Source organism: Rattus rattus, chromosome 4, assembly GCF_011064425.1.
Source record: "Rattus rattus isolate New Zealand chromosome 4, Rrattus_CSIRO_v1, whole genome shotgun sequence".
NCBI lineage: Eukaryota > Metazoa > Chordata > Mammalia > Rodentia > Muridae > Rattus > Rattus rattus.
In genome coordinates this window covers 4896953-4923527 of record NC_046157.1, presented here as the reverse complement: position 1 = coordinate 4923527, position 26575 = coordinate 4896953, and the positions used below count along the sequence as shown (strand labels likewise).

Below are 26575 nucleotides of genomic sequence, written 5' to 3'. Positions count from 1 at the left end.
ATCACAAACAATTTTCCTATACAGCTTGTTACCGCAGGAGAGCTCACGGCTTCTTTAAGTGGAGCAACTTCTGTCCAACGATTTGAAAAGGAATCATAACATTCTACGCTGCTAAGTCTGTTTTGCCCATCGTAACCGCCAACAACATATACCTATATGTAAGATACAGGGAAAAGAATCTTAATTAGCAAGTCTAAAATGTTTATCTGCTCTGTTAAAATTAGAGGATCTCTTTCATCCAAGGCCTTGACAGCTGTCACTACAGTGTATTTAGCTCAGTTTTCTGAGCCTGTTTACTATTTTAGCACCCCTGTGACTACCGCCATTACAGAGCTTTTCTGCTATGTTTCCTTCAGTGGCATTTTAATCCCACAAGTGTACTGTGTATTTGTTTTCCCTATTGTGTATCTGTGCTATGTCTGACCTTTTCCCCCTTTCCATCCCCTTTGAAGAACAAGTCTTTGCCATACCTGTGGGATAAGGTTTGTCCTGTTTTGTTCCCTGGACACCCAGCTACTTGACTACAAAGTAACAAAGCTGTGTAAGTGCAGCACTAGGTGGGGTCAGCAGTGTGGGCTCTCTGAAGGCAAGGCCCATCTTTCAGCGCCTAAAGCAGCTAGAAAAGTACCCAAGTCAGGGTACTGGCAGGGCTTTCTCAGCATTTTCCATGAATAACATGAGGTCGGGCAACACCTGTACAAGACGGCTCGAACAGCAAGCACGGCACTCAGTAACGGCTTACGTGCAGAGCCATCCCTGTATATTGTGGGGTCTATCACAAAGTTTATCAATCAAGATTTCATTTCACAGCACATTTCTTTTAATGAACAATTATAAACTCTTCTTGCTGCATGGGATTAACTGTGAAGCCCCCTGGGTCTCCCAAAGGATCTTTCCATTGTTACCATCTATCCAAGGTTCTGCATCATTTCATAGTTCCTCAAACCACATGTCAACCTTCTGAAAACATCACCAATCAATCCTTTGAACAGACGATCAATGAACGAATGCTTAAGAGTTGGGCTAAACTTCACACTTTGTGATTTAAACCTGTCCACAACTCATCTCTGTGTGCCCGTGTACGTCCACAGTAGCCAATGCCACCTCTTTCTCATGTGTAACGTCATCTTGTCTCAAAAGAGAAAAGAAGTGCACATGGGCTGGAGCGTTGCTTAGCAGACAGGAGCTCTTGCCGCTCTCACAGACGACCCAGGTTCTACTTCCAGCAGCCAGATCCAGGGGATCTGACACAGTTTTCTGGCCTTCAAGGGCACACACACATGAACACACACAACACAGAACACATGCCACCACAACTACCTCCCCAACACACACAAAAAGTAAACAAAACACGTTGGAGAGTCTATCTTAGTTCTATCTCCTCTTGCACAACTGAAAAGGGCGAAATATACCACTTGAGATAAACATTTTTTCTGCTTGACTGCCAAAGTCAGTAAAAGGGAAAAGGTTGTGTGGACCAGACACTGGCCTGGTTTTGTAATCTGATATAATGCCTTTCTAGTTCTTCTTAAGCATTTGGATTCCAGTGTGTGAGAAATGTGCGTACTGCTACAAATGTGAAGTTGGGAGAACAGAATATCTATTCAAAAAGCACAGTGTTATATTGTTTATGTCTTTAGTTTATCTTGGTTAGTAATGGAAGGAAATACCATCTGAAGCCAAAACACCCAGAGGGAAATGCAAGATGCAGCTGTGGCATTTCTTTTGGACCTTTACCAGCAGAAGTAATAAAAAGCCTTTTCTCTTACTTTACCAAGAAGGACAGCCATTTTGTGACGCCATCTGCCTTTATTTAGAGAAGCAACTCTGATCCAGATATTCAACTGTGAGTTATAAATCCAGACATCCCGGCTGTTGATTCTTCCACCTTGAAATGTAAAACAATGCATATGTGGTAATGTCACTGAATACAACCAGGAGGGCCATGCCACTAACACGGGTGATGAAGCAGAATTTACCCGTTCAATTCAAGAAGCTCAGAACCTTCTACAGCTTAAGAGAAATAGTTACACAGAGCAGATTTAAAGTCTGCCAACTCTTACCTTGAGAAATAATGACTATAAGCTCCAAAATAATAAAACACAGAGAGTGAGTCTTACAAACCAGGCATCAGATAACTACAAATGGGGTAATTCTAAAGAGGTAAAAACCACAGAAAGTCAGGTGTAAGTCAGAGTCATTCGCTGGGCAGTAAAGTATAATCTGTGATAATCTGTTGTCAGCCTACAGGCTTCAAGCACAGATATCAGCTATACCTTTTGAAAATCTATAATTTATCAGACTTTTAGGACTATGTCATGTCTAATAAATATGCTCATTATAAATTCTAATTGATAAACTTGGGGAGATAATTTCAGAAAACAAGCAAATTCAACATGTTTGATTGTACGAATACTTCTAACTTTACAGTTTACAGTGATTAGACCAGTTGCTGCTCTCCAGAGGATCTGAGTACCCATCACCCCCATGGCAGTTTACAACCACCTACAAGTGCCACTCCAGGAGATCCTGCAGGCACTTCTATGTTCCCCCATGTGTACACACACACACACACACACACACACACACACACACACACACACACACACACACACGCAGTTAAAATACATACATACTCTTAGAGTACACAGCATTCAAAATATCATGACCAAAACCATTTTTTGGTAGATCTTTTATAAGTAATTCTTGTTTTCAAGGGCAAAAGGTCTTTTCAGTTTTGATGTATAAAACTGTTTACCTGAAATACTCATTTTATGCTCAGTAAGACGTTATTATTTTAAAACACTCAAGGTGATTCCCAATTAAAAGTCGTAGCCTCTGCAATAATTTTGTACTTACCTGAAACAAGAATATCATTCCTCAGTGCACAGACAGCGTACTCTGACTTGGTGAATTCTGGAAGCTTGGCCAAGGACTTCCATTCTCCTGTTACGGGATCATAGCACTCAGTGTATGGAAGATTAAATCCTCCCACGCGTTCACAGCCGCCAACCACAACTATCACCTCCGAGTAGCCAGTAGACCTAAAATAATTATTATTAAGAATGCACAGGTAACAGTTAGAGGATACATTAAAGCATAGTCAAGACTGTTCAAAGCCCTAGCCCCACGACAGGCAGTTAAGTCTGTCCTGTGATGTGATGAACAGTGCCGGCTGCCTGTGACGCACTTTGACATCACTCAACAATGACATCACTATGCCACAGAAAATAGCCACAAGGATTTTCCTCTTAAAAGTTTTTAGGTTTACATGCATGAGTGTTTGGCCTGCATGTATGCACGTGCACCATGTATGTGCTTGGTTCCTATGGAGGTCAAAGAATGGCATTGGATACTGGATACCCTGGAACCAGAGTTAGGGGTGGCTATGAGTCACCACGTGAATGCTAGGAACCAATCCCTGGTCCCCTGCAAGAGTATCAAGTGCTCTTAACAAATGAGCCACCTTCCCAGCCTGACCCTGACAATAAACTTCTTCTTCTTCTTCTTCTCCTCCTCCTTCTTCTTCTCTCTTTTTTTCTTAAAGGAAATAGCTTCAATACATAGTCTGGGCTGGCTTAAACATCATGATCCTCCTCCCTCAGCCTGAGAATACAAGTGAGTGAGTGATGTGATTACAGCCACCAAACCTGGCCTTTCTGGTTGGTTGCTTGATTTAGATGCAGGGTCTCTCTATGTAACTCTGGCTAGCTGGGAACTCACTATGTACACCAGACTGTCTTGAGACACAGATCCACCAGACTCTGCTTCCTGAATGCTGAGATTAAAGGCAAGAGATAACACCCTGGCTTTTATAGGGTCTGAATAAATTTTTTAAAGATTTATTTACTTTTTATTTATATGAGTACATTGCAGCTGTCTTCAGACACACCAGAAGAGGGCATCCGATTCTATTACAGATGGTTGTGGTTGCTGGGAATTGAACTCAGAACCTCTGAAAGAGCAGTCAGTGTTCTTAACCACTGAGCCATCTCTCCGGCCCCAGGTTTTGACTTTTTAAACCTTTTGTTTTGTCATTGTACTAGGGTCTGAAACATAGTCACTGGGCTTTCAAGGCAAGAACAACTTTTCCTTATTGCTAGTTCTAAAAATAAAGTCAGCATCAATGTATTTAAGAGTATTTCTTCAGAAATAAGTTATTTTATTTGCAAGGTCCTCATGCTGTCCAGTTAGGGATATATGAAATCAAAGAAAATTAAAAAACGTCTGTAGGTTCCACCATTACAACATGCATGCATCCATTAAAAAAGGTGAGTATGAGACTTTAAACCTTAAGCAGCCTGAGAGTTCTCAATCTGTACGATAGAACATTATCAATTCACTGTATTGTCTAAAGGCAGGATGGCCAGCCCTAGAAGAACTATGTAAATGATGAAGGAGCAGAAGAATAATCATAACCACAGGAGTGAATAACCGCTCTAACCACTCAACTTATGTCTTAGCGATGTTGACTTGAACATTACAGAGTCTTTGGCAGGAAAATTTTTAATGTTGGGTGAATTTCCCAAGTTCTGTTAGCTGAAAGGACCCGTAGAGACCTGACTATAACAGCATGCTGAGCCGGCAGCTTTAACAGATTTAATCTGCTGGATGATGCTTCTCCTTTCTCCTCTCTTCTTGTGTGGCTCTGGTTTTGAACCCAGGGCACACTAGGCAAGCTTTTGGCCTAACTTAAATTTTCACCAACCTAAACTTTCAGCCTCACTTGTTTTTCTTTCTTTCTTTCCTTTTTGGCGACAGGGCCTCACTATTGTTGCTGAGGCTAGCCTTGAGTTGTTGACACTGTCATCCTCTGGTCTCAGCCACCAGGCAGAACAGACACACAGACTAGAAGAGAAGCAAGTTACCTGGTTTCTCATAGTCAACATTAGATCTGCCCCCACAGACAACCTGACCTTCTTATCTTCTAAACTTGGCCAGGACACAGGAGTCTGTGTGCCAGGGCTTTCCACTGGGAACTACCCCAGGCAGGCGGCTTTTATAAGGAAAGCAGACGTACAGTGACCAAGACTCACAGGTTTACTTTGTAAAGTAGCAATTATCTAAAAATCACTATGGGGAACTAATGCTAGATGTGCTTAAACACAGACACAATGCGCACGTGTGACTTAAGGTAAAAGTTCAGAGACAGCTTAAATCTGTATGCTTGTGGTAATGACTACTGGATGCCATGATGTTGAAAGAGGCTCACTACCAAAAGGATGATCATCATGTAAATGGGTAGTAAATTCATGGTCATGGTGTCACATACTCTAATCCCAGCTTTGGGAGGCCGCGGCGGGAGGCTCATAAGGAGGCAGCGCTCCATAGTGAGGCTGAGCACGAGGTCAGGCTGCCTCTTACGTGTTTGTGTTTAGACCCGCAGTGCTGCTCTCAGCCTTGACGAAGGCCTTGCAGCAGGCAGCAGGTTAAAGTGCTGGGAACAAGTGACTGCTAAGTGCAGCTCCCTGAATGAGACGATCGCCACCACGCCTTTCCAGGAGCTGGAGAATGTGGACAAGTGTGACCCAGCTTAATTTTCTGCACACGCAATGGCTGCAGCAATAAGGAACACACAGCAGCTCCTCTGGTTATCTGTACATGACTGGACCGTTCGACATTTCAGCATGGATGGAGGAGGGCCATAGGCTCCATGCTTCCCTGAGTTGTTTTGGCATCCATGACTGTCAGGGGAGAGAAAGTTACTTTCTTCAGTAGTAAGTCTTGGGTATGTTGACCAAGTGTCAGGTAATGCTCTCCCTCATACGCTCTGAGCGCACACGAAAGCAGAGGAGCTAGCTGGGTAGTTGGGGAGGGTAGCAGAAATGGGAGAGTATAAGAGTAGGAAATGGGGTAGTGGATCATAATATGTATTAAATATTATTATTAAATTAAATATGTATTTAAATATATATATAAATAAACTGTCAAGGTAATAATAAAAACTACTAAGATAATAGGAATTGGGAAATAACTTAGTTGCAGAGTAAGCACTGGGTTCTATCTCTAGTACCAAAAACAAAAGAAAAATATCACATCTTACAGCATCGTGCGTTCCTCTTGCTCATAATGAGCATTAGAGGAACCAGAAATGTGATATATGCAGGCTTTTCTCTTAAAGTGGAAGGGAAGTGCATACCTGTTTTCCACCCACAATGCTGAAGTGGATACTGTTATAACCTGGTGATCTTTTACCTATAGAGCCAGGCTTTACCAGAATCCTACAGACTCCCAAGCACTGTTTCTCAATCAACAGAACACATTCCTATGAAAGGGGTTCTATGTACTTACAAAAGAGTTTACAACTATACTTATTACAAACCCTTCCTCACTAGATCCTTGTGAACAGATTCTCAGTGAGCAGGACCCATCCTTATGGAAGAGACCACATGGACTTTGCAAAGGAGTTTTGATGTAGTTCATGTCCTAAGCTTTGTTGTGATAATTGTTACATGGGAACTTTCTTTCCAAACTTGTACTGAGCTTAAATATATCAAAAATAAACTGATTGAGGTCACAACTCCTTGAACCAGCCCAGATAGCTAAGTCCTTCTTGACTCCTGCAGTGGTTTCTCTGCTGGCAGTAGAGCTTGCAGGGACCCCTATATCTTGCTATTAGTAGTCACGACTGGTTGTTTGATCAGCCTAACATAGGTATGGTTTTCAGTTAACACTTTTTTTGCTTCACTATTCAACTCCCTGTGGCCATAAAGTTGTCCTAAAATTGGCTGAAGTGGATACTCATTCTGAGTGACCAAACAATAATACACTACTGCCAACACTAGAGGCAGAGGCAAGTAGATCTCCGTGAGTTCAAGGTCAGCCTGGTTTACATCCCTAACTTTCAGGTCAGAGACACACAATGAGATCCTTTCTCAATAAAATAAAATGAAACAACAAAACCTAATCATGTCCTGTTCATAAAGAATACTACTCAAATCATGTCCTGTTCATAAAGAGTACTACTCAAATCATGTCCTGTTCATGAAGAATACTATTCAAATCATGTCCTGTTCATGAAGAGTACTACTCAAATGTTGCTTGAGAGAAGGAAGCAGAGGTGGCTGGAGATGGCTCAGTGCTTCAGAGCATGAGCTGGTCCTGCACAGGTCAGTTCCCAACATCTCTGTCAGGGTACTCAAGTGCCTAACTTCATCTCTCTGAAGCCAACGTTCTCTTCTGGCGACTTTGTGGACACTATACTTGTGTGCACATTTCTTGACAATAATTTAGGAAGCTTCTTTAATAAGACAAAAATGAAAGATCTTTATGTGTTTGTAGGATGTTATAAGGTGAAGGCAGGTACAAGATAAAATGAGGCCTGTCATTGGATGAGAAGGAAGGATGGATGGGAGAAAAGTTTGAGGGAAGAGAAGACTGGAACTGAAGGAGGGAGAGAAGCTGCCGAGAGAACACGGAGGCTGACGTGGGAGCTGGAGTGATGGCTCAGTGGTTAAGAGCACTGACTGCTCTTCCAGAGGTCCTGAGTTCAATTCCCAGCAACCACGTGGTGGCTCATAGTCATCTGTAATGAGTGAGATCCGATGCCCTCTTCTGGTGTGTCTGAAGACAGCTACAGTGTACTCCCATACATAAAATAAATAAATCCTAAAAAGATTTTTAAAAAAAAAAAAAAAAAAAAAAGATTCCACAGTGTATGGGCTGGAGAGATGGCTCAGCGGTTAAGAGCACCCAACTGCTCTTCCAGAGATCCTGAGTTCAATTCCCAGCAACCACATGGTGGCTCACAACCATCTGTAAAGAGACCCGATGCCCTCTTCTGGTGTGTCTGAAGTCAGCTACAGTGTACTTATATATAATAAATGAATAAAATCTTAAAAAAAAAGATTCCACAGTGTACCTTTACAGGTTGTTATGAATATTCTTTTTTTTTTTTGGTTCTTTTTTTCGGAGCTGGGGACCGAACCCAGGGCCTTGCGCTTGCTAGGCAAGCGCTCTACCACTGAGCTAAATCCCCAACCCCATGAATATTCTTAAGGGATGGATGTGTATGGGCTTTGTATGTTTAGGTGGGCAATTATATCTTATCCATTGGATCAGAGGTTATTGTGTTGTGTGTTCTTTCTTATGGAGGATTGAGTTTTGGAGAGTGTGGGGATGCTGTGGGGTTGGGATGTGTTTCTGGCAAGATACCAGCAGATATCTTGGGGTACTATGGTGCGGGATCTAGTTGGGGTAAAAGCCATTTTTTATAATTTTACAACAATGCATGGTCATACAGAACAGCTTCAAACACAATTTTACAACCAGTCCTAGAGAGTAGCATGGGCGAGGCCTTCGGTTAAACCTCCAATACTGGCAATAAAAAAGGAAACCAAGGAACCGTTAGGTGGTAAAACCAAGGCAAGGAACAGTAATACCGTGTACCATCTATTCAGAAAGGCAGGAGACGTGGCTACACACACATTTCTATACAAAGACTATTTCTAAAAAAAGTTAAAAATGGTAACAGAGGTATTATCTGAGGAGCACCAAGGATGGCCTAAGGGTCAGGTGGAGGGGAGGTTGATAACTTCCTGGAATGCAGGGAGTTGCAGTTCTTGCAAAATAACAAAGCCTCGTGGGAAAGTAGAGTGGCCCATAGGCTTGTCTTATAAACCCCTGCAACGCATGGTTTGGGGGCATTCTCAGCTGGGAAACTGCAGAGAATGGTCCTGACCAAAGTCCATCCCTTGGTCAGCATTTAATATTTAATAAAACTTGATTTAAATTTGGCTCAAAATAAATAGTGGAGTTGGCTTTTCTGGAGTCTCAGGATTAACAGGAAACCCTCAATGAATACTTTGTGCAAAGTGTCTGATCTCAAAGCGTTTAAACATGTAGTAATGGTGAATTATACAGCCCAGCTACATGGGAGAATGTATTAGTTAAGATGCAATGGAACAGGCGTGTACACGTGCACTTAGATACACAGAGGCAAAATGTTCATACACATAAAATAAAAATAAATTAGAAATCAGGGGCTAGAGACAGGCTTAGCAGCTCTGCGAACTTGCTGCTCTTTCAGAAGACCTGGGTTTGATTCCCTCAGGGTGACCTGGGTTTCAGCATCCACATGGCTGCTCATGCTGCCCATTACTCTAGTTCCAAGGGGATCCGATACCCTCATGAGGCCACTGAGGGAACTGCATCCACATGGTGTACAGACAAGCATGCAGGCAAACCACCCACATAAAAAGTAAATCAGCACACACAGTGGCTGTCTTGGTGATCTTTTCATCACGCTTCGTTCACTTTGGTGGATCCTCCAACCTCAATCCTCTCCACCCAGCAGCTCCTCCCACTTTCATGCACTCTACTACTCTCCCCACACACTGATGGAAACTCCTCTCCTCTCATGGCTCCCATTAGACTTTCATCAGCATACTGCACCTACTTCCACAAGAATGAACACATGGACGTGTTACAAGTTGGGACTCATGTATATAATTAACTGCTGGGCCTAACCTCAAGACGATGAACTTACAAACTCTTAGATCTTCCTAGTGTTTAAACCCCCACACCTTAATTGGTCCCCCCTAAGTATAGAACATTCTACCTGTCACAAGAATATAAGTTTGGAAAAAATGAGTGACTTCCCTTTTGGAGGGATACTCTATATGTAGAAAGTTCTAGAAAAGAGGATGATTATGCTGTCCTGAGGCTGTTCAGTTTTCTCAAGACAGTGAGGAACTTTGGGCTTCCCGTATGAATTATGACCCTTTAGCAAAAGCAAAAGTGGGCCTGGTGGCTCATGCCTATATAACCCCATGCTAAAATCCCAGCACTTGGGAGGAAAAGGTGAGAATCTGTCAGTCTTAATTACAGTGAGACTTAACAAGGTAGTTCTGGCTCTCCTGGAACCTGCTATGTAGACTGGGCTGGCATACAGAGATCCTCCTGCCTCTGCCTCCCAAGTGCTGGGGTTAAAGGTACACAGTACCACACCCAGGTCCATGTATTTATTAACGTGTGTAAGTATGTGTATGGTTAGTACATGCCATGGTGCGTATGTGGGGTCAGAGGACCACCTTTGGTACATGGGTTAAGTATGTGTGGTTAGCACATGCATGGTTATTAATGTGTTTGTAATGGGTTGTATGTATTTATTAGTGTGTATGTTATACATGCCATGGTGTGTATGTGGGTCAGAGGACCACCTTTGCTACATGGGTTAGTACATGTATTTATTAATGTGTGTAAGTATGTGTGTATGGTTAGTACATGCCGTGGTCGTATGGGGGTCAGAGGATCACTGGAATTTAGTACATGTATTTATTAATGGTGTGTATGGTTAGTACATGCCATGGTGCTGCGTGGGGTCAGAGACCTTTTGCTACATGGGTTAGTACATGTATTTATTAATGTGTGTAAGTATGTGTGTGGTTAGTACATGCCATGGTGCGTATGTGGGGTCAGAGGACCACCTTTGGTACATGGGTTAGTACATGTATTTATTAACGTGTGTAAGTATGTGTATGGTTAGTACATGCCATGGTGTGTATGTGGAGTCAGAGGACCACCTTTGCTACATGGGTTAGTACATGTATTTATTAATGTGTGTAAGTATGTGTATGGTTAGTACATGGGTTAGTACATGTATTTATTAATGTGTGTAAGTATGTGTGTGGTTAGTACATGCCGTGGTGCGTATGTGGGGTCAGAGGACCACCTTTGGTACATGGGTTAGTACATGTATTTATTAACGTGTGTAAGTATGTGTATGTATGGGTTAGTAGTACATGCCGTGGTGCGTACGTGGAGTCAGAGGACCACCTTTGATATTTGGCTCTCTCTTTCCAGCCCCGGGGTCCCAGCGCTTGAGTCCGGGTCCCCAGCTGAAGGTGCCTTAACCTGGTAAGTGATGCTCCACCCTCTGGATACAGAATCCCCCAGCTCTGTCTGTCTGTCTTCTATGCATTCTGTACCGGAATATGTACTGTATCGCATTTACTTCTTTTAAGCTTGGCCAGCAGGGGAGTTCTGCTATCTAGCTCTGCTCTGTGTAAAACCTGCCATGTAGACCATGTCACCTTGAATTCAAAGTGATCTTGCTTCTCTGCCTCTTCAGCTAAGCGTTACAGGCATGTGCCACCACATGTGGCTTTTGCTTTGGTTTGAGAAAGTCTTCTGTACTTGACTCTGAACTTGGTATACAGGGAGGATTCACTTCAGCTCCAGAGCCTTCCTTCCCCCGAGTGATGGGAGGGATTACAGACATGTTCTTCTATCCCAGGTTTACCTGGTGCTGGGGACCCAACCCAGGGTTTAAGGCATCCTGGTCAAGCCCTGAGCTATAGTCTCAGGCCCCTACTTCCTTTTTATCCACTTCTTTTATCAGGGACGAAACTTGGTGGTAGACTGGCTTAATGCAGATTAGACATCAGCTTTAGGAGGGACACACAGGCTGTGGCAACGACACACTGGACAGAGCTCTTGCTGCCAAGTCTGACCTTAGTTTAATTCCTAGACTCACAAGGCAGGAGAACCGACTCCTGCAAGTTGTCCTCTGCTCTTGTAGCCACACATATATGCACACAGGAAAAAAAAAGTGTTGCATTTAACAGTTTCATTAAATTCGGAGGAAAATTGGGGTAGAAATGAAAAATAAATGCTGTTTCCACAATAAGCTGATTATATCTAACAATGCTAACTGTATGGTTGAAATTGGGTTTCATGGTAAATTTTGTGTCATGCACTTTTACCATAATCAATAAAGAGTCTGTGTCCTTCACACACCAGACATGCACACAGTGCACTTACATATATGCAGGCAAAACATTCATACATACGAAAGACAGATAATGGGCTCATGAGATGGCTCTCGGGTTAGGAACACTGGCTGTTCTTCCAGAGAACCTGGGTTCAATTCCCAGCACTCACACGGGGACTAACAACTGTCTCTAACTCTAGTTCTGAAGAATTCAATGCCCTTTTCAGGCTTCTATGCGTACTGCATGTATATGGTACACAGATTTACTGCAGGCGAACAAACACTCATACACATAAAAATCTTTTTGGAAAAATAAATCTAGGCTGACAAGATGGCTCAGTGGGTAAAGGTGCTACCACATCAGCCTGGGCCCACTGTATCCCCAGAACCATGTAAAGGTAGGAGGAGAAAATGACTCCACACACATGCTGGGGAGTGGGCAGTCATACAGATACACCCTGCTAAATTTATAATAATGATCTTAAATCATTATTAAGGCATATAATTTTATATTTTACATAAAATACTTGGGAGGGAGAAGCAGAAGGATCAGGAGTTCAGTGTCCGTCTACATACATTTTTAAGGCCAGCCTAGGCTACCTAATATATACACTTAAAACACAAAACACTAAAAACGTCACTGAAAGTTGAGACCGACATTAAGTACAGATTGGAAATGAAAGATTTACATAGTAGCTGCAGATAACCTTTAACTCTCATCCACCTGTCTGTGTGCTAGATTACAGGAATGTGCCACCACGCCCAGTTTATGTAGGTAAGTCCTCTGTAAACTAAGCTACACCCCTAAACCACCAAGCAAGCTTTCGACTGCGAATGTCTCGTCTAAGCTATACATTCAAATGAGTACACTGAGACTGAGGTCAGGAGTTTAAAATAACGTTACAGCAACTGCACCTGTAAGGCACCTCCTCACCTGCGTGGCCTAGTCCTTGGGGACATCATTTCATTGCCAAGTATGTGGTACCGTCTTGCTTCATGCAGCAACTGATAGCATTCAGGGGAATTCTGGATCAACTGGTCCACCTCAACTGTCTGAACAAAGTAGTTGGGGTGCAAGAGAGGAAGCCTGACGTGCGTCAGGAGCTCATGGAGCAGCGGTCTTCGCAGATCAACCGCTCGGTAGACCCAGCGCATGACTGCCTCAAAAACCATCTCTTCCTTACCAATAACAAGTTCATCACTACAGATGTAATCAATAAGTTCATCTTTGTCAAGCTCGAGAAACTCTTCATGCTGGGACACATCCTCGAAAGTCTGCAAGGCAAAGGTCTTGCACTTTGTGAAGAGTGTTTTGAGTGAGTGGGTGTCGGCGAAACGCTGGATTCCCAAGCAGTTGCAAGGATCAAGCTGCTCCTCTAAGAACTTGGCGCAAGCGTCACGGAGAACACTAATCTGAAAGAGGCTGGAGGTTTCGAAGAGATACTGGACATTCTCCGTCGTGATCTTCACCTTCCCAGTATACACGTACTGCAGAAAGCACTCCATGGCTTCGGCTAAGATGCCGTTGATCTCCACCAGCATCTCTCGGCTCTCCCTGTGGTCGTTACAGAACATGGCTCTGAAGTAGCTGCTACAGGCTGAGAGGACAGCTCGATGGCACGGGAACTCTTTGCCTTCCACACAGATAATAACATCTGTGAATAAGCGGCTGTCTCGGAACTCATTAAATATCTGGAGGATGTTTTCAGCATGGGATGATCCTGAAGAGAAGTCAAAATACTCATGACCTGTCAGAGATTTGGGGTCCATTTCAAAAACTTTACGCTTAGTTGCTGGGGAATCACGCACCCCAAGATCCTCTCTGTTTAATCTGCGTCCCAATATTAGTACCATTGTTACATCAGTTGACTATATAATTGTTGAGAAATGGCTCCGAGGGATCTTCTTTATGTAGCTAAAAACAAAATAAAAATATTTAGACAATTTCATTTTTGAATATATTTGTCACATGATTATTATGTTCTACAATATATATTAGCTCATTTTAATAAAACTGATAAAAATTTCCATTTGCAGGATTAGAACATAAGAGTTACTTTGCAGTATCCTAGTGTATCCATCTGTATGTAGTTTTGGCTGGCCTGCTGGAGTTCTCTATGTAGATTAGACTAGTCTTGAACACCTTACATAGCTAAGCATGACCTTGAACTCCAGTGGTCCTCAGCTCAAAGGGTTAAACACTGTCATCCTAATACTCAGTGTCCACCTGTCCTACATGGCATAGAGAAAAGAGCGTGCAGAACTGCCCTCGCATCCTTTAGCTCTGGTTTTGGCTTATCTGAAACAAGGTCTTCCTTACATAGCTCAGGACGGTCTGGAACTCCTCCTGCTTCAGTCTCCTGGGAGCTGTGAGTTACAGGCACACCCCACAGGCATGGCTTACAGCCAGAATCTTAACATAAACAATTATTATCTTAGTATACCAATGCTAGAATTTACCTATCATTGTACTTTTAAAATACGTAAACTGTATGACCAGCCTTATTTTCCACCATTTTCTCAAAGAAATAATCAGGAATTTGTGGAATAATTTATTTACAGAGATGTTCAGTGTTATATTAACAGAAAATACATAAAGCAAACCAAAGGCTCTTAACTAAACCTCAGTATATCTTTAGATAGTTTAGAGTAGTTCATTACAGATATGAATGGGATAGGTCAGTTGGTAAAGTGTTGGTATCACATAAACCATGGTATATATTTGGAAACTCAAGAGTTCAAGGTCATGGTTGGCTATGTAGTGAGCTCAAGGCCAGCCAAGGTTACCTAAGTGAGACCCTGTCTTAAAAGAGCTTCTTCAGTGGAGTGACTAAGTCCTTTCGTCACTCTCTGAGGGACTGGGACATGTTTCTTAGTTACAGATTGGAGCGGTTAAGACAGCTCCGTGGGCTAGGTCCTTGTCCACATGCCTGATAACCTGAGTTAGCTGCCCAGAACCAATGCAGGGGGAGAGAATTGGCTCCTGTAACTCATTTCTGACATCCAGATACATTCTGTGGCACATGTGTGCCTTCAGCATAATAAACAAACAACACAGGACTGTGGTGATCAAGAGCAGGGTCTGACCAACGCTGTATTTAACACTGTAACGCAGTACGGCCTACTTACTATGGAAGTTTGGAGAAAACTGTATTCGTTAGGGTTACTATTGCTATGATAAGCACCATGACCAAAAGCAAGTTGAGGAGGAAAAGGTTTATTTCTGCTTGAAACACTCAGGGTTACACTCCATCACGGAGGAAGTCAGGGCAGGAACTTGAGGGGGGAACTGAAGCAGAGGGCATAAAGTACTGTTTCCTGGCTTGTATCCCATGTCATGCCCACTGCTTTCTTATGCAACCCAGGACCACTTGTCCTGCCAGGGATGGTGCTGCCCCCATGTGGTCTGGGCCCACCTATGGGAATCATCAAAAATGTATCCTACAGATTCAACTACAAGCAACTCAATGGGGGCATTTTCTCAACTGAAGTTCCCCAAATAACTCTTGCTTGTGTCAAGTTGAAAAACAACAACAACAAAACTCCCCAAACAAAAAACCAACCAGCACAAAAACAGAAGTAATAAAAAAACACCTCTGCCTCCTCCTTTCTATCCTTAGGTGGGTTAATATTGTAATCCACTTTATCTGGGGGAGGGGCTTAAAACAGGCTATCTTGGGGCTGGGGATTTAGCTCAGTGGCAGAGCGCTTACCTAGGAAGCGAGGGGCCTGTTCGGTCCCCAGCTCCCAAAAAAAAAAAAAAAAAAAAAAACAGGCTATCTTGCTAATACATCCAGTCTTTAGAAGAGTTCAATAGAGCAAAAACCATGAAATGACAATATGCAGTAGCATAAACAGAATGCCAAATTAGATTCCTCCCTAACCTAAATTTTTAGCACTTAATAGTCCTAAAATAACTAAAGAATATAATATTCTTTGATGTCCTCTAAGAATGAGGACAGCAAGGTTCAGATCAACCAAGCATGGAGGTATAAGCCTGTAAGCATGGCATTCCTGTGGTAGTGGCAGGTGCTGAGTCCTGCATAGCCATGGAAGGGACAGCATGACATGGTTTTCTGCCCCTGGTACAGAGTCAGCAAGACTTGGGTTTCCATGAGTGCCAACAACTGCTGTGGTATGTATAAGGCTTGTTTGTATAATAATGTACATATTTTCATATCCCTCCTTTGGGGAATGTTCTCCCTGTTATGGTTAAAGACTCCATGATAATTAGAAACAGCATGAGTTCAGGAGCTGAGAATGTGTTCCTCAGCAAAATGGTGAATGCTGTGACCTTCAGGATAGCCTGTAAGTCTGTGGGAAAGAACTCTGAAACATGAGTTCAAGAATGTATAATTTCTCAACTATGCAAAATATAAGGATGCAATATAAATTGTATGAGGGGCTTCATGAACCTAAAAGAACAAAGGCAGGGCAAATATAAGGATGCAATATAAATTGTATGAGGGGCTTCATGAACCTAAAAGAACAAAGGCAGGGCACTAATGAACCAGCTTATCAGAAAGATACAAAGGCAGATTTCTGAGTTCAAGGTCAGCCTGGGACAGATAGAATTTAGGTCCAGGGGTGGTGGGAATGGTAATCTCAGACCTGGATCCTACCTTGCTAGCTTATTGTCTGTGCTTAAAAAGGCAGGCAGATTTCTGAATACATTTGCTATGTTAAAAAAAATGTACTTTCTATGAACATAAAATGCTGATTTGAGGGATAATCAAAAGGGTCCCTAGGTAAATGACTGAATTGATATGTAAATAATGAAGATTGGGCTTGGTATGCAAGAGATTAGCGGTCTGGAGAGCCAGTTCAAACAGAACACATTGCTGTCAGGTTGCAACCACGATTGACCTCAAGTTGTTCTTTTGCTGCTCCCAAACACCCCTTTCTCACTCCCAACCAAGCTGAGGCTGGTCCCTGGCAGGCACGAGCATCACAAGTGAAGGTCATCCTCAGCTAGAGAGTGAGTTCTAGGCTAGCTTGGGATACATGAGACCCTGTCTCAAAACAAACATACACAGAGAAATGGTTATGACAGGGAAAGGAATTCGTATTTGAATCTTCACTAGACTAGATTCAAATTATGGTTAGTTAAGTCAGGTGTCCCAAATCAAGCATCCAGAAAAACAAGGATGTATTCTTTGTATTAGCTTACCTAGTTTATCATCATCATTATCATCACCTCTGTATTTCAGGATCAAAAAATTCACATAAACAATTAGGACCTTGATTAGTGATATAACTACTGGTGTTGACAACAGAAACCTCTCGAAGGTGGGCATGTCAATGTATGCCTACAATGTTAGCCCTGATGAGTCAGAGGTAGGAAGATGGCTGAAGGTCTGAGGCCAGCCTGACTGAGAATCTATTGTCTAAAAATCAAAACAAATCAATCAAACCAACCAACCAGCCTAGAGACAACAAAACCACCTTAAGAAAAAACAACCCCTCACCGACCAGACCTTGTGGGCCCCATACACATTTGAACTTCCTTGACACCGATAGGAAAACATGTGCCTGCTTTCTGTAGCTAGGCCAATGTATGGAATGATTAGGTAAATTTGGGAACATAGAGGTTAATTAAAACTTACTTGTTAGGCAGTGGTGGCACTCACCTTTAATCCCAGCACTTGGGAGGCAGAGGCAGGTGGATCTCTGAGTTTGAGGCCAGCCTGGTCTACAGAGCAAGTTCTAAGACAACCACGCCTACATGAAAACTTTGTCTCAAAAACAAAAACAAAACAAAAATTACAAAAGATCAAAATAGAACAAAGAACCCCTTGCTATCTCTGAGCTTTCTGAGAACACTCCATCAACCAGCCTTCCGTAACAGAACCAAATACAAATTCTTCCTACTTGTCACAGGGTAAATGATTGCAGAGTCATTTTACAGTATGATATGCTTTCAAAGTTTAACTTTCAGTCTTCCATATGTAACTAACCAGTCATCGTTTTCCCATTTCTACAAATAAAGTTTTACTTATCTATTGTTTTTACAAATAAACTAGCACTAGTTAAAAACGTGGCCCCGTTTCCTGAGTGTTGGGATTACAAGTGTGCCTCAGCACACAGCCTGAGTCTGTCTTACACAGAACTGGCCACTGTTATTCACACCAGCACCAAATGACCCCAGGTTAGAGAAACGAAATGGTTTAAACTAGTAATGATGTTTACACAGCCAACAAATATAAATATACCTTCTCAGCATTTGTTTGACCAAAGCCCCAGGCAAAGTACTCGTGTTATTTAAATTTTCACACCTAAAATAGAGAACAGTGACATGTAAATCAGATGCTATCAGCTCAAGTGCATTAGTAAGAAATGGTTAAGCTAAATTTGATGGTGTACCCCGTTATAATTCCACTTTGACTATTTTTTTTAAAATATTTGTTTATTTATTTTATGAGTACACTGTCGCTGTCTTCAGACACACCAGAAGAGGGCATCAGATCCCACTACAGATGGCTGTGAGCCACCATGTGGTTGCTGGGATTTGAACTCAGGACCTCTGAAAGAGCAGTCAGTGCTCTTAACCGCTGAGCCATCTCTCCAGCCCCACTTTGACTATTTTAAGAATGCCTACAAACTACATTTCATTCAGATTTGATAGACTTCAGTTACTCTAAGAGTTATGTGTTAAGTTTAGTCAGATTCAAAGTTGATATCAAAACCAAACATGACCAAAGTTTATTCATTCTGTACTACACATAACTATGGAATCAATTTGAGAAGTCTCAGAGTCAAAAAAAGAAAAAAACAGACAAAAGCCTCACCTACTTTTAAGCCTTTATTATATACATCTTTATATAAAACCTTCAAACTTATCAAATAACTGTAATACATAATCCTTCTGTTTTACTGTGCCTTACAATGTCTACACAACTAATTCAGCACAATCTCTCTCTGTGAGTTATTGTGAGTGTGTATCTGGGTGTGTGTGTATGTGTACAAGTGTCATGCATGCATGTGTTTATGTGTAAATGTACATGTTTGTGTGTTTGTGTGTAGGAGATGGAGAAGAATGTTTAAATGTACACACCAGGATTTAGAGTAGTACATAGAATAGCAATGACATTTAACTTCAACTGGTTGGTTCTGGTGTCTGATCTGTAAAGAGAACTTGTACATTCTTAAGTTTAGGCAGATTCAAAAGTCGATATTAAAACCAAATATAAGTAACCAACTTAAAACAAAACAAAAAACCCAAAATACCTATATTCACATCTTTATACCCAGAGTAAGCTAAGATTAGGACATGAATATTATCTTGTATATTTCCTTACTTTCATTAGGCAGTCTAATTTATAATTTATGTGTATACTTGATGAAGAATATTGGATCTTGGTAAGTCAGGCGATGGTTAGTCCTACCTAAGTAAGTATTCTTTATCAGTCCTTAGTAAGAGAGTCTCACTACTGTCTGACACCAGGGTAGTAAAGGTTAGTTCCAAAATCAATTTTAGATAGTATAGGGTTGGCTAAGACTAGAATCAAACAAGAACCCAAGATTAACACTAAAATGGATCCAAATTCTCAGCATTTCTCTAGCAGAAATCTCAAGCACAAATGTGAACAGAGCCTCTCATACTGTGTTTGGTGTAGAATTATACCCCTGGAAATAGAAAACAACTCATCCAGCATTTTCTGCAGGACTTTTAAGTAATACTTATGCTTTTTCCTTTCCTTTTTTTTAAAAAAAAGATTTATTTATTTATTGTATGTATGTGAGTACACTGTCACTCTCTCTTCAGACACACCAGAAGAGGGCATCAGATCCCATAACAGATGGTTGTGAGCCACCATGTGGGTGCTGGGATTTGAACTCAGGACCTCTGGAAGAGTAGTCAGTTCTCTTAACCACTGAGCCATCTTTCCAGCCCACTTTTTTCTTTTCTTTAAATTGTTATTTGGTTTCTGTTTGAGAGAGGGTTTCTCTAAGTAGCCCTGGAACCAGGATAACCTGGTGTAAACCAGGCTGGCCTATAACATACAGAGATCTGCTTGCCTTTGGGATTAAAGGTACAGAATGACTACTTAGGTAATCCTGAAGATCTGACGAGGTAAAGTGCAGGAAACAGAGGTGGTCAAGGTACAAAGGCAGGAAGCGCTATATAAGGTATGGTTTACAATCTGACAACACAAAAGCTTCGTTTTCCTTTCAAAGAATCCTCTACAAAGAGGCTACAGACATACAGTATGGACCAACGAGGGCCTTACAAAGATGAGAACACAAAAAATAAATGGCATTCTGTTATTATAGTCCCTAACAATGTGCCAACCATCCATGCTGTCACATTCCACATTACATTTTATCAAACTGAACCATGGATAAAGCAAAAAACAAGAAAGGGTTAATTAGGAGACGCATCTTTAAAGACCTAATGATAATGTATAAGAATGGTAGCACACGCTTCCAATGGACTAAATCTTTTACAAAAGTGCTATGCTAAACCAAGCAGGCTTTTACATATTTGTACACATTTTACAAGGTTATATAAAATATGAAACTTATATAAGATATAAAAATTTACAAAAATATATAAATTTCAGGCATTTTTACTGCCTGAAAAGGCTTTGCCTGACTTATGCTCTTTACTAGACCTGGCATGGAACAATGTCATTTTCTATCCACCCCCATATCCTTACTGCATTTTTATATAAAAATAAAAGGCCTAGCAAAACAAGAAAGCGAACACTGGCAACTCCAGTTCTCAAGAAGCTGAAGCAGGAGGACCACTGTGAATCAGAGGCTATTCTAAGTTACATAGCAAGCACCAGGTCAGCCAGGACTACAAAACAAGTTTCTGCTATGAATGAGAGGAAGAAACAGAATTCTGACAGTTACTTTTCTGCTACCAAAATTAGTTTTGGCTTATTACAACAAAACCAGCTATGGTGCCCATAAAATGACCTGTGACCTGGGATTCTAAATGGCCTTTTAATATACAAAAACACGTGGAAGTCAATGATTTTTATTCAGAAACAATTTTAGAAATGCCAACAAAATCTAATCCCTTTGGTTTGAGACAGAGTCTTCCTGTATAGTTCAGACTTGGTGAAAACTCCAGATCCCACCCCAGTTATAGGCATAAACAACTCCACCCTTAATAGGGTTTTCATTCTCTTTAGCCAACTAAGGAGAACTCAGTGGTTAACATGTGTAAGAAGGTCCTGGGTTCAGTCCTCAGTATTGGGGGGCGGGGGGGTGAGAGAGTCAGAGAGACGGAGTGCACGCACAAGCACGTGTTGTCCTGGAAGAATTACAACTCTTGAAGGTAATTAGCTATTCTGTTGTTGGTCCCCCATCCCCCAAGTCTGTGTTGCCCAGGCTGGTCTTGAACTCCCAAATAACTGGAACTACCCACAGGGGATTCGGCTTGTTGAGCTTATGGGAGTATTTATAGCGTGAAGAACAGAACTGTTTTAAAAACATCCAGCTGTCTAGTATCATTGTTGCAGTCACAACAGAAATGAAATAATTTTTTGTATAAATGCTTCTGAGGACATTTCATTGACATTTTTTTCATTACTGAGTCCACACCTACATATTTGATAAGAGAGCTGTACTAAAATTTCCAGGTAAGAGTAAAGTACATACAAGAATAAATACTGCAACATATTTGCTAAGTATTTATTTTCCAAAGTCTTGACCTCTGACTCTGAATGAAATGGCAGGAAAACAAGGAAGTTAAAAGAGCACACTGAAAAAGCATTAAGGTTTTAGCAATCTGGAAGAGGGCCAGGAAAGTCTAAGATATAACCGATAGCTCTCAGAATATTGTTTTCTTCTTCCTGTTTAGAGGCTAGGTCACAGGCTTTGTTTAAAGAAACTCGACTTATCAAATGGTAGTTTGTATTAAAGCATACTGGATTGCATTTGTATATATGTACATATAATATATATTATATATGTATATATTAAGATCTACTTAATAACCTCAGTATACCAGTGACTATGTGTTCTGACCAGCCGGCTTCTTATTTTAACACAGTCATCAGTACTTGAATTTTTAAGAGGGGCTGGAGCGATGATTTAGCCGTGCTCTTGCACAGGACCCAGGTTTGGATCCCAGCACCAACAAGGCAGCCGACAACCTGAGCCATCTAGAACTTCAGCTCCAGGAAATCTGACCTCTCTTCTGGCCTTTTTTGACACCAAATGCAGGTGGTGGATACAGGCTGGTGAAACACCCACACGGAATCTTTTAAAAGTATATTAAGGCTGTGTACCAGCTATACCTGCTTCACTTTGGAAGCTCAACTTTTCTGCGATAAAATGACAAAATCTAACTGCACCCTGAGTTGAAGAGCTTTGGAAAACCACCTTTAATATCCTCTGGCTGGAAATGACTGGGCTTTCAGTGATCTTAATGTACAGTTTTCCAATCACACCTTCAACTCACTTCTCAGAAACATCTGAACTCTCTGGAAGACTAATATAATACACTAAACTGTGTGCGCTGGAAATCTCCAATCAGGGGAAACTAAGAAAGCTCACTCAAAAATCCAAAACCAAAAAACTTTTAGGTGAATATCCTCAAATTATCTTTCTTTTTTTAAAGGTAAAAGCCACTGTTTAAATCTTAAGTAGCAAGGGTTGGATATCAAATCCTAATAAAGAAAAACAAAACACCAAACCGTTATCAACCACCTGCCAGATGTCAGCTGAGAACACTAACAGAAAAAAAAAAACACAAAACTGACTTATGACTAAAATCCGGTAGAGCTGAAGCTGAAGCTTCTCCAACGTGGCCCTGTGGTTCACCAAAGGCTGGACAGAGCAGGCAAGGGCAAGTTCGCAGCACCTCACTTTGCGCGCTGTCCCGTCACTGTACGTTCTATGCCAGCAACTCCCGGTTAGCCCCCTGCTTCCGCGGGGCACGCCCCTCCTACCCACCCCCCCCCCCCCCCCCTGCTCCCCTCTGACTGCACCCGCGTCCTCCAGGTAACCTTCAGGCGAGGGCGGGACTGCCCGGCACGAGCCACCCACCTACCATCCCCTGCCAATAAAAACGCGGAACCCGCCGGACCATCCCGACTGCAGCGCCCAATCCCGGCCGCTCGAATGATCTTGGCCTCCGGTTTTCAGGATTTGGGGGCGGGAACATTGGGAACTAAAATAAGCAAAGGCCCACGGAGAAGGAAGCGGGCAGCCGGGAGGGGGCTCCCCCGGGACCGCCCGAGGCCGTGCTCCCGGTAAACAAAGGCTCAGCGGGGGCGGGTAACGGTCAGGTGACCACGCCCCGCGTGTTTCGCAACCCCGCAGGCTGCTGTGGCCCCAGCACCCCGATCCTTATCCGTGCTCGGCGACAGCACCCACGGTCACCCAACGGAAACGTCAGGTCCCAGGCCGTAGCACTCCAGACGCTTCTACCCGAAACCCATCGCTGCTGCGGGGCTCCTTCCTGCCGGGTCCCCACGCCCGAGGCCGCACCGGGTTTCTGGCAGCCGGGGGCCTCGCCTCCCTCCCGCAGGTGCCGGAGATCAGCGCCGCAGTCGCAGGCCGCCTAAAGCGGCCACCCTGGTACCTCTCGGCGCAGGCTGGAAGCGGCACGAGCGGCGACCCCCGCGGTCCCTGCAGCGCCGCTGTCTCCTCGAGCCACCACCAGTCTTGCTCATAACAAAGGAAACATGTGACCGTCGGGCCAAAACACTTAGCGTCACCCACCCTTGGCCAATGGGGGGGGAGGCAGTCCCCCTTCCCGGAGCACCCTGGGAGATGTAGTTCTTACTGCCAGTGGGCTCTCAAGCCACCTAGATTCCGCTAGAGGGCGAAACCCAACCCCCGGCTGCTAATTCCAAACATTTATTTAAGGTAGAATCAGGTTAAAGGAATGCATCTTGACCAAGGCCGGAGTGGTATGTTGATTATCTTCAAAGAGCCCTTTACATCCCAAAGTCAAAGCACAAGACCAGGACTTAGCCGACCTTAGAGCTTAGAATTAGGCTTGTTTGTTTTAATTAACACTTTCTAACATACTTGGGAAATCAGAGGGCCTGAGAGGTGGAATGTACTAGAAAGAAGCCTGGCTTCTAGTATAGTGTAGAGTATGCTTTCTTTGTAAATCTGTCAAGGTCGCTATTAGAGCCTACGTCACCTTTTTTGTCTTAATCTGACGCAGGAGTCGAACAAAAATTGTAACAAACCTTTATTTTCCGAGGCACATGGAATCTTTTTCAAGACGTTTTGTTTCTAGGAGATTCCTTTACAAGGGTGATCATCCTCTACTCTTGAAACAGTTTGAAAAAAAAAAAGAAAGAAAAAAGAAAACGTTTGGTTAGTTCTGGCTTCTGATAAAAGTTACCATGTATTTCTTCCGTCTGCACTTCATTAAGACAGCTGTGCCTCAGTTAAAAGGAAGGTGTGTTGCCACAAGGTAGAGATATGAGGAGCGTTAACAGGCAGGCCATTTGATAAGCTTTTAGGCCTTCTTTACTGTCCTAATTACCTTTAAAAATGCCTATTGTGTACTTCCTGTAGGAGGGGAAACCTTTCTTTGACTTTTCTAAAGCTCACGGCTAGGCCCGCAATAAAACTGCTTGCCACACTGGCTTGACCAGTTGGTGCTATCAGCTTTGAGAATCCTTACCTTTGGTTGTATCTTGTCAAGACAAGATTTATTTCCATATTCTCTCCTCTCTTCCCTTCTCCCCTTCTCCTCCCCTCCTCCCTTCTTTTCCCTTCCTCTCCCTTCTCCCCAAATTGATTTAAACAAGATACTTAACTTGAAGGAACAGTATCTAGGATTCCTTTGTAAATTGTTTCCTTTTTAATTATTTTTTTTATCCTTTGTACATGTGTGTCTGTATTGGCTATCTGAACGCAGATGCTGGTAAAGGTCAGAGTTCTTGGATCCCCCTGGAGCTGCAGTTGGGAGCTAGCTACCTGACGTGGGTTCTGGGAGATGAACTTCAGATAGAGCAATAAGTGCTCTTGGCCATCAAGTCATATCTCCAGTTCTATTTACTTATTTATTTTTTAAATGTAAGTGTAAGTGTGTTCTGCCTGTATCTGCGTCTGTGTACCATGTGCCTGGATGCAGTGCCCATGCAGGCCAGAAGAGGGCACCAGATTTCCCTAGAACTGGAGTTAGTTACAGAGGGTGTGAGCCACCGTGTAGGACGCTGGGATTCTAGACTTCATCTTCTAGTAAAGCAGCCAGTGCTTTACCCTAGAAGCCAGCGTTTTTAACAATGGGCCCACCACTTCAAGTCCTTTATTTAGGTTTCAAAACAGGGCCTTAATGTTTCTGAGGCTGACCTCCAACTCACTATCGATAGGGTTTTTTTTTTTAGGGGGGGGGTGGGATTTGAGAGAGAGATGCTGAACCCATTCATTTTTCAGGCAGGCATTTTATTAATGATGCAGCAAGCAGTAGAGCCCAAAGTTAGAACCTTAGTTTCATTCAACGTAAGAAGCAAGGTGTGTACTCTTAAAGATTTCTGAGTAAGGAGCATCTTACATTGTAAGAAGTTGGCTTAGTTGATATGTGGCCTATGCTAAATGAACAAGGCAGAAGAATAGGGTTTATGTAACTTGGACTATGCAAGGTCACGAGGTCACTCTTTCTATGGGTAGGGAGGGATGGCTTGGTTAATGTGACCCACGAAATATGCTAGCAGGTCAAATAACCTTTAACTTGTAGATGATAGTGGGGTTGGATATGCTGTGCCTTGATGGCAGCTTGGGGTCCGGCACTCAGAAGGCATGGGCTCTAATGGCAACATAGCTGAGGACAGCATTGAACTTCTGATCGTTCTGCCTCCTGAAGGCAGCACTTTGAGCACTAGGATTATGAGGATACGCTGCCGTGTCCAGCCTATGTGGTGCTGCAGATGGAACCAGGGTTGCTTGCACTGGTAAATTGCTTTGCACTGTTTGAGCTTACCAAGAAGCTGGCACTGGAAGTGGTGTTCCTTCCCTCCCAACTCGGGCCCACGAATGTTTGTCTAAAGTGTCCTCCGAGGTCCCTTGTCTGAGGATGAAGTTCCCTGACTCTGTGGCAGGGAGAGAAGATCCCAAAACAGTAAAAGCAGCCCAAAAGTAAAACATAAGAATCATTGTGTCCTTGAAAACAGCTAGAAAGTGAGTCACCTCCAAGAGAGGTTAAGAGTGGGAAAAAGAAGTTGGAAGTTCAGCCACAGGAAGCTCATTCATGGAGAGAGGCTGACGCTGGAACTCCGGCTGACTGGAACTCCCGCTGACTAACCGCCTCAACTTCCCCAGTTGGTTTCTCCGGGACGTGTGAGTGCCCAGTTTGATGATGCTATCTTTATCTGCCATTATTCATTCTTATTTTTAAAAAGGGTTATTTGTTTATGTCTAATGTATATGGGTGTTTTGTCTGAATGTATGCCTGCACACGAGAAGAGGGCATCGGATCCCACGGGACTACAGTTATAGACAGTTGTGAGCTGCCGTATTTTGAGAACTTCCTTACAGTTTTAGAAGCTTGATTCATGATCATCACGGCAGGGGATATGGTGGCAGGCAAGCTAGGCAGGGTGCTGGGAAAGTAGCTAAGAGCTCATATCTGATCTGCAAGTTGCAGGCAGGGAGAGGGGTGTATATGTGGAGACTCTGGATAATTAATTGCCTGGGTGGCTCTGGCTTGGCTTTTGAAACTTCAAAGCCCTCCCTTCCTCCAACAAGGCCACACCTCCTAATCCTTTACAAATAGTTCCACTAACTGAGGACCAAGCATGCAAATGTATGAGTCTATAGGAGTCATTCTCATTCAAACCACCACAGAGTCTGTATAGATTCACGTTCCTGGCTCCAATGTCCTGTAAAGGCATGTATGGACCTCGGCTTGACCTGTTATGCTTGGCACTCTTCTCCTTGAAG

The 26575-nt window shown here is 42.8% G+C and overlaps 1 protein-coding gene across 1 annotated transcript in view; it reads right to left on the bottom strand.

Moving 5' to 3' along the window:
- Klhl24 (kelch like family member 24) overlaps positions 1-23372 on the bottom strand; it is a 29916-nt gene extending 6544 nt beyond the window's left edge. The window contains exons 1-6 of the mRNA XM_032899943.1: positions 23256-23372; positions 17926-17988; positions 12648-13628; positions 2860-3044; positions 1770-1888; positions 1-152 (exon numbers count right to left, since the gene is read on the bottom strand). The exon at positions 1-152 is cut by the window's left edge and continues 37 nt beyond it. Of these exons, the coding sequence (XP_032755834.1) occupies positions 1-152; positions 1770-1888; positions 2860-3044; positions 12648-13567 (1376 nt within the window). The 5' untranslated portion in view covers positions 13568-13628; positions 17926-17988; positions 23256-23372. The remainder of the gene's footprint in view (positions 153-1769; positions 1889-2859; positions 3045-12647; positions 13629-17925; positions 17989-23255) is intronic.
- Positions 23373-26575: the final 3203 nt, after the last annotated feature.